This window comes from Glandiceps talaboti, chromosome 9 (genome assembly GCF_964340395.1).
Source record: "Glandiceps talaboti chromosome 9, keGlaTala1.1, whole genome shotgun sequence".
NCBI lineage: Eukaryota > Metazoa > Hemichordata > Enteropneusta > Spengelidae > Glandiceps > Glandiceps talaboti.
The window spans coordinates 11,116,476-11,126,045 of NC_135557.1; the positions used below are offsets into that span (position 1 = coordinate 11,116,476).

General features: G+C 35.2%; 1 protein-coding gene across 1 annotated transcript in view; it reads left to right on the top strand.

Annotated features, from left to right (window-relative positions):
* Positions 1-552: 552 nt before the first annotated feature.
* LOC144439787 (alcohol dehydrogenase-like) overlaps positions 553-9,570 on the top strand; it is a 15,402-nt gene continuing 6,384 nt past the window's right edge. Inside the window, exons 1-3 of the mRNA XM_078129020.1 lie at positions 553-669; positions 2,640-2,718; positions 7,379-7,577. Coding sequence (XP_077985146.1) covers positions 553-669; positions 2,640-2,718; positions 7,379-7,577 — 395 coding nt within the window. The remainder of the gene's footprint in view (positions 670-2,639; positions 2,719-7,378; positions 7,578-9,570) is intronic.

Below are 9,570 nucleotides of genomic sequence, written 5' to 3' on the forward strand. Positions count from 1 at the left end.
ACGTAACAATTCAATTTTGCATATATATATGTATGTATATATATATGGGTTGACGGGCTGATTAAAATGCGATGTACTGTACTCGGCGCTATTTCTTTTTAGCTCTTTTGCGATTACTACTGTTTGCTCTTTTGTGAGCACCCATTACCGACACCAGGCTAGTAGTAATCTTTTGCTAAATACAATAAGGTGTTAGTAGTATTTTATCCACCGAGACACAAATATCCACCCGAGTCGATTAAGACTTAACTTATAAATAATTCAACGATAAGCTAGTGTATTATAAAATGTCGAGGAAATCCCTACCATGTCTCCAGTGTTCTCTAATGATGCCACGAGACAATTGCACTATTACAGAAGACATGCATTAACATTACACTAGAATAATTTAATCAAGGTTTTGTCTAAGTATTTTGACTTGAGTAAAAAGCTGATACTCGTCAGCTTGTGCCATTTTAATGAAAGTTATGTTTTCATATAAAAGAGACAAATATTAACATTTTAATTTAGATGAATCTCGTCTTAATTGTCAGTCTCTTTTGTATTCTAAAGATGTCTGCTATAAAAACCATGAAATGTGTTAAACTAACGGAGCATTATCCAGCACCCCTGCAATATATACCAGATCACAAGTTTCCTGATTTGCCACCAGAGGGTGCAATTATCAAGGTTTGTAAATCATAACTCATGATATACCTAATTAATTATAAACTCATTCTTTCAATATTAGTTCATTGTTAAATAATGTATTATCTGATTTTGCTTTTTCATCAAAGAAAGGGTGTTATACTCAAGGAAAAGTCGGGATGTAGATGTGATGACCTCATACTTATTAACACAACGGCGCACGAGTTCTCGTTTTATTACTACCTGTTACCTGATTCAATGGGTCACGTGACACGTGTCAATTGTCATTTACTAGTTGCTACGAATCGACGCGACAAATGTATAAGCGGCAGGCCCAGTTCCTTCCATCCTAGATATTCCATCCTTTGTTACTCTTACTCTGCAGAATTGTTCAAAGTGCTATTTCGCGGTCCCTAAAAAGTATATACATCTATGCAGCTATGGTACAGGAATCCTCGCCTTTGTGTTTGACAAAAGATGGCAATAAATAAAAAAAGAATTTTACAATTTTTGAACAGAGACAATTTATTACTAATCTGAGTAGCGTAATCCACCTAGGCGAGACAAGTTTAAAAAAAAAACGAAATAAAGGTGTCATAATCATGATAATGCGCAAAAAGAAGACAGATTTGCTTCTTCTTGTAAAGACGTTCTGACTATAATGGTGTGTCACATATGTTATCATTTTATTACTTATTTTATAACTGCAAACCGGGACGTTTTGTTTGGAATAATATGAATTTGAGATATTTTGTACCTAAAAAAAGCATCAACGGCAAATGGAAAACCAATATGGTATCGATTAATGGCTTCTATTGTCTACATCACGACATCGGGAATTTTATACAAATTGTAAGGAATGTTACAAAACTACAGTATAAATAATGGTACTTGACGAACTCATCTCAACAGTTTTTCTTCTACTGTAGGACAGCTTGTGGGTGACGTTTCATGATACTCGGAGTCGTAGTAGACATTACCTCATTTATTTAAACTACTTGTACCTTCAAAATCTCGGTTCTACAACTTTAAGAGCCTTGAGGATCGCTCGATGCCAAATTCTTGACGGGCTTGCCGTTTACGTTTAAACAATGTCATCAACAAGCACTTTAACAAAACTAATATACATGTTTGAACACAAAGAAAGATATTCCAATTAGATACAATGAAACATGAATAACAAAAGAAAGCAACTGGGTGAAACAATGGAGAAAAGTAGTTTTGGCAAGAACAATGAAAGTGTGTAACGACGTGATGTTTTTTTATTTTTTTATTTTTAACAAACATGTCTCACAATTTACCCTTTATGGCAGTTACTGTTCATGTGTGTAATATTTTAGAGCAATTAGTGTGTACGTGCATGGGAGCAGATGTCAGTTGCTTGTTCATGAATGTCTCTGCAGTTGTCTTCACTGAAGTAGGAAAGCTTACTTTTGTGTTCCCCTCAGATCTGCAGATTGCATGGGCTGGACAAACACACACAGGAAAGACCGACGCGAAAATATTTAATTGTTGCGCGCGCTGACCAGAAACACTTTCTTATTTATGTTCATCGATAAACGATGTGAACAATGGTCCCGGTAAGATAAACATCTGACTTTTCCCTCAAAAAACGATAACATTCGCCCCGGGTTCCTTTAAACATGTATCGATTGCACAAGTAGAAAAATGCAGCATCTGGCCTTTTTTTATTATTAATTAGTTGATATACACAATATCAGAATAAAATGATATAAGCCATTTGAATATCATGACTGACTACTAGTCTTTATTCAGACGCAGCTTATATTTGTCGTATTCCTGAAAAAAAACCTTCTGAAATATGTTTTCTTTAAATAATAGTTGTGTGAAAATACATATATCAACATTTCAAAAATATATTAAGAAACCCTGTACAATGTGAGACTTTCTATTTAGTGTCTTCTGGCTCTTACATTAGACAATCATGTAAATTTGCTGTCTGACTTAGTCTTACGCTTGTAAAGCACTCAGTCGTGTGCACTTTTTTTCAGGTTTCATTTTGTGGTATTTGTCACAGCGACATTCATCTGTGGAATAGAGCTGCTGAGAAAACCTTGCCTTTCATCCTAGGTAAGTACAGATCTTACAGCCTTTGCAGCATAAACAGGCAGTTTGGATTAACTGGGACATTAAGTTCCGTGAGTGTCTGAGCTGTATTTGGTTAATCATGTAAATAGTAGCATCGTACGTACCATCTGTTATTAATAATTGCAATATGCAACATACCGTAGATCCGGGAGAGTGCACACATTAGAGGCCATTTACCGATAATAATCGATGAAGCTCCATTATGATGTCTGAGGCGCAGCCGGGGACAAAATCCTGGCGCTTTCCCCATAACAAGTGTGTCCTATTATTTGCAGTAAAATAGCCTTGTTCAACAACAACATAAGTAGATTCATTCATGAGTTGAACATGCTATCGAACATTTCCTTTTTATGTACAAACGATATGCGAAGATATTCTTCGTGTAAAAACTGTGTTGTTAAATGGAAAGAAATGTCTGCTCAATGAAATTGAGAGTACAGTTGAAAGAGTTGGAATGGCGGTAGGCAACTCTTCAATTTTAACACCGAGTATATATATATATATATATATATATATATATATATATATATATATATATATATATATATTCGGTGTTAAAATTGAAGAGTTGCCTACCTAGGGTGAAAGACCACAGCCTTTTAGAAAGATAATTATGGTTGTTACATATACGTTTACGTATACGGTACATGACAATAGTAGAAAACCTTTAGTGTAGTGCACAGGCCAAAAGTATTATTTTATTTTTAGCTGTAGTATTTTATATTTTTCGTAACTTTTATTCCATGTTCACATTATTTTAATTGACATAAGTTTTTTCATTTATTTGAAAATATTGTTTTATTTTTCGTCAAATCAGATCTTTCTTAAGGATTATATATAATTGAAAATCAAACCATATTTTTTGTTAAAGTTATTTTATTTTATTTTTTTATTTTTTTTTTTCAACTTTTTTTTTTCTTCTCAACTTTTTTTGGCCGAGTCCGCTGACAGGCGCCGGTCACGAGCACGTCGTGCTCGTATCCGGCGCCTGTCACAAGTACGTCGTGCTCGTGACAGGCGTGACATTTGACACCAATTACGACGTGTTTCGGCGTCAAATACACCCTCAAGTACTGATTCTTCAAAACTTACCAAAACTGATGAAATGTGGTGTCTTTTTTTAAGGCAAAGGAGTAAATCATACCATTAATACCAAGTTTGGTTTGGAATGTGATTTGGTCTATTGTTTGATAACCATGGTGATTATCGATTATTTGTCTGATTTATTTTACTTTACTTAAGGACTAAAGTGGTGAACTGTTTCATTAGACCAAATTACTTTGGTTCTTATATTTGCCAACCATTATTTGAAAACAGGAGAAGTACGATCTTTGGTTTTCGGTACCGACTCTTCACTAGTACTGTCAATAAACTCGATCGATCATAGGCTATGAACAAGGTTTTGCTAGAGAATAGATTGGGTACCGATCCCATCCAGACGTAGGTAGCGAGTGGTTGCGTACATTGACAAAACGTCTTGATCTTTCGGACTCTAATGTTTGTTTGTTTGTTTTTTTAAATTGTAAATAAGAGCATTTGGAACAGTCAATAAGAACGGTCCTGATAAAATCGATCGTTGAATCACTGAAAAACAAGTAAGAAGTAAAACTGTTCAGTGTTTACATATCCCATACATACATTATTTATAGTGCGGACTGAATCCAATCAGATACAGTACAATACATCGGAATTATTGGAATGTCTATTTATGTATTAATCGTTCATTTACAGACACCGTTTCACATTAGCACTGTTCTCCCAATGGAACCTGTTGAAATTAGCATTAGAATTGTCATTCTCGTGAAAGGGAAATTCCACTCTGCCTAGTATCTGTCTTTTGTTCACTTGTAATGATCACTATCGTCAACTTACATAATTCTGTGATATAATAGCGCTTTGGCAGGCAATACGATAGTTCTTTATATTTGTCACTTGGGTATATTATTCAACGTCGAAATCTTCTAAGGAAGCCCTTATTCACTTACAGGGTTCTGTTCTTCTGCAATTTTCAGTTATGTGTCATCATAATTACCACAATTTCTTTGTCTTGACGTAATTTACTACAAGGTTTTCCCATAAAGCCCTTGAGGGAATTCTTCAAAATGGCAGAATGCATTCGGCTTCTTTCCAAGTTTTAGATTTCAACGTTGAACAAGTTAGCGTGTGAGATCAACAATTCAGTGTTGGTTAAAAAAAAACGATTTTTTTTTTAGTTCAGCCTTGGAACCCCACCCCTAACTAAATTGGAAAAAAATTATGCTCTGAATACTAAGCCAGTAGGTATTGAGGAAAGGTAGCTCTTTTGTTGACACTTTACTGTATTTTAGACAACTAAAACTGTAAACAGTCTATCTGCATCTAGGGGTATAAAACAGATCTATTAAAAGTTAAATCGTTTTGGTAGGATGACAACTAAAATGGCTCACCCTCCTACCCCCCCCCCCCCCCACACACACACACACATACATACACAGCCACATTAAAGACGAGATATTTTTTTTATACATATCTTGAACTATTGATCTTCCCCCTTGCCAATGTACTATTTTATCACCCCAAATTATGATGCGATAGTGTAACAATCAATGCAAGTGTACTATAGGCAGAAATTAGCCTGACTTGGCTGAGTTCTATTACATTAAAAATGTCTTGCTTTGATCTCCAATTGCTTCTAATTTCTCATTTGTCTAGAAAGTTGGTGATGATATTTTGGGAGATTCTCTAATTATATTGTATGTAGACTGTCGACAGTCGGTCGTGCCTTTTGTTGCTTGTTGTTGCAGATTGCATGGGCTGGACAAACACACACAGGAAAGACCGATGCGAAAATATTTAATTGTTGCGCGCGCTGACCAGAAACACTTTCTTATTTATGTTCATCGATAAACGATGTGAACAATGGTCCCGGTAAGATAAACATCTGACTTTTCCCTCAAAAAACGATAACATTCGCCCCGGGTTCCTTTAAACATGTATCGATTGCACAAGTAGAAAAATGCAGCATCTGGCCTTTTTTTATTATTAATTAGTTGATATACACAATATCAGAATAAAATGATATAAGCCATTTGAATATCATGACTGACTACTAGTCTTTATTCAGACGCAGCTTATATTTGTCGTATTCCTGAAAAAAACCTTCTGAAATATGTTTTCTTTAAATAATAGTTGTGTGAAAATACATATATCAACATTTCAAAAATATATTAAGAAACCCTGTACAATGTGAGACTTTCTATTTAGTGTCTTCTGGCTCTTACATTAGACAATCATGTAAATTTGCTGTCTGACTTAGTCTTACGCTTGTAAAGCACTCAATCGTGTGCACTTTTTTTCAGGTTTCATTTTGTGGTATTTGTCACAGCGACATTCATCTGTGGAATAGAGCTGCTGAGAAAACCTTGCCTTTCATCCTAGGTAAGTACAGATCTTACAGCCTTTGCAGCATAAACAGGCAGTTTGGATTAACTGGGACATTAAGTTCCGTGAGTGTCTGAGCTGTATTTGGTTAATCATGTAAATAGTAGCATCGTACGTACCATCTGTTATTAATAATTGCAATATGCAACATACCGTAGATCCGGGAGAGTGCACACATTAGAGGCCATTTACCGATAATAATCGATGAAGCTCCATTATGATGTCTGAGGCGCAGCCGGGGACAAAATCCTGGCGCTTTCCCCATAACAAGTGTGTCCTATTATTTGCAGTAAAATAGCCTTGTTCAACAACAACATAAGTAGATTCATTCATGAGTTGAACATGCTATCGAACATTTCCTTTTTATGTACAAACGATATGCGAAGACATTCTTCGTGTAAAAACTGTGTTGTTAAATGGAAAGAAATGTCTGCTCAATGAAATTGAGAGTACAGTTGAAAGAGTTGGAATGGAGTAAAACAAAATTTACAGTGACCACAAAGACCACACTATAAATCTCTCTGAACTTGGTAAATCGAGATCATCGAAACTACTCTGCATGCTAATCTTAAAAGTCTAACAATTCAGTAATATGCAAGGACCGTCATTGCCAAATTGAAATGGTAACTATATGACAATCGCCTACCTGCAGACTTGAACCACTATCGCTACTACTCTATTCGGCTATCGTAACTGACATTTGGATTCAAATTCAAAATACCAAAATATCAGTTAGGATAACGGAATATATTTAAAGTACATGTAGCGACGACAGTCGTTCACGTCTACAGGTAGGCTAATATGCATTGAAAGTAATGGGGTTGTATTCCGCATTTGGGATGATAAAAGAACTTTACTTTGTATTGTGACTTGGAAAAACAACAAGAAACAACGTAGTCCATGTCTGTAGTTACAATACTCATTATTTGAACACAAAAAAAAAAAAAAAAAAAAAATGTATAGACTATAGCCAATTGTACTGACAGGAAGTGATTTCAACAAAGACACGTTTAATCAAGTTGGTGGAGGGTCTAATCAAACTATGTATACATGACAATATTTTAGTATTTTATGGGAAAGTGACGTGGGCTTGTGCAGATTGTATTAATATAAAAAATTACTTGGGATTGCCATCTGTTTGTAAATAAAAGTTTCGTTGATGATGCTACTTTGTTAAATGTGGTCCTAATCAAAATTTCTAATGTATTATCTTTTCGTAAAGGTCATGAGATAACGGGTACGATTCATTCTATTGGTCAGTTAGCAACAAGGTGCGGTTTAGAAACTGTCGATAAAGTCGTTCTTTATCCTTGGATTGGCTGTTGTGATTGTGTCAGCTGTCAGAAAGGCGAATTTACTTATTGTTTAGAGTTTGATGAGCCGTCCGATGGCATCGAATTGGGCTGTACAGTTGATGGCGGGTTCGTACATATTAAAATGCTCTCCTTGACGTTTGTTTTACATATAGCAAAGGAAAGTTGTGTGTTGTTATGCTCTGTCTGTCTGTCTGTCTGTCTGTATGTATGTATGTCTGTCTGTCTGTCTGTCTGTCTGTCTGTCTGCCTGCCTGCCTCTCTGTCTGTCTGCCTTTCCGTGTGGCTGTCTGTCTGCCTGCCTGCATGTCTGTCTGTCTGTCTATCAAAGTGGAACATTTCTGTCAGTTTACAAAAATACTGGGCATGGTTTTATTGCTCTTTCTGGAGAAACCAGGGCACATATTCACAGATGCTGAGAGCGTGATGACTGGTCACAGCTATAGAATGAATACCAATAAACTATATGTCATCCAGTTAAAACAGAGAGACCAATTGAAATAGACTTGAAAGTGAGAGAGTGGACGGTGGTGATATTATTGAGCAGGGAAGGGAAATAAATAAATTAAACAAATAAACAAACAAACAAACAAACAAACAAACAAAAAACAAACAAAAAAACAAACAATCAAACAGGAAATGAGAGTAATTTATCATGAATCAGTAAAAAGAAAATAATTATTTTTTCCCATATTTTGCTACGTTCCACTATTGAACAAACTATCAAACAAACAGACAAACAAACAAACAAACAAACAAACACTCAGACACACAGACAAACAAACAAACAAACAAACAAACAGACACATAGAAAAATCTCATAGTAATCAATAATTACGCACTAATTAGAAAATATAATTATTTTTGTCGATATATTAATAAAATTGTCATAAAAACAAAAGATTTCTGGAACAGCTATTGAATATATTCTCCATAATGGGGGGGGGGGGCATTAACTCTCTCCCCACCACTCCCCTTATGATATTTCCCGCCACTCTCCTCGCCCCTCTCTGCTCCACATCAACTCTTCTTTAACTCGCCACTCACGCCTCCCGAAACCCTTCCTAGCGTGCAAACTTATTGAGGACATTGTTGTTCAATTTTCCCTTCTCTCCGTGTCGTCAGCCGACCAGCCCCTCCCCCCTCAAAAACATCAACAAAAACGTATTGAAATGTATGTACATTCACCTATTGAGAGCAACATGATGTTCTAAACGTTGCTACCAGAGGGCCCGGGGGTGTTACTCTTTATCTAAGTGGAGTAACTGTTATAGGAATGGTGATTGAGACTATTTATTACACATCAGAAAAAATCACTGACTATCTCGTTGTCTGTTCATGTGAGTGGCAATCTGGATAATATTGTGAAAATTGACATTACAAGTAGATACACAATTTTTATTTGTATGTTGGACTTATATTTTTATTTTGGACATGTTTCAATTTGTTGTTTCAATTTGTATTAATTAATGTATAACATGGGTACATTAAATGCATAAGCAGCAAGCTCAATGTCTTGGTCATCTTTAATACACACAGACACAGACACGGACACGGACACGGACACGGACACGGACAGACACATACATACATACATACATACATACATACATACATACATACATACATACATACATACATACATACATACATATATAACATACATACATACATACATACATACATACATACATACATACATACATACATACATACTTACATACTTAAATACTTACATATGTATACATATATATGGTTCTTTTAACTCAATGTTCTGTTTCATGTGCCCTCCAGGAAACCCCGTTCCCATTTCACTTTTAAAATGGCACGTTTTAATTCTACTCAAACATAAAAACTCGTTTTACCTAGGACCTTCAATGTTATCAATACCTTGCAAAACACTGACATACTTTTCAGTCTCAATACTTTCAGAAAAGATAAAAAATATGTGAATTTAACGCAATTTCGGTAATTTTGTCTTCTTTTATTTGATGTCATTTTATTTCTATTTTTACTTGTTTTTATATTATGCATTTTACTCTTTCAGATTTTTTGTAAATGTGGTAATCCTGTAGACATCTCAAATAAATGATCACACATA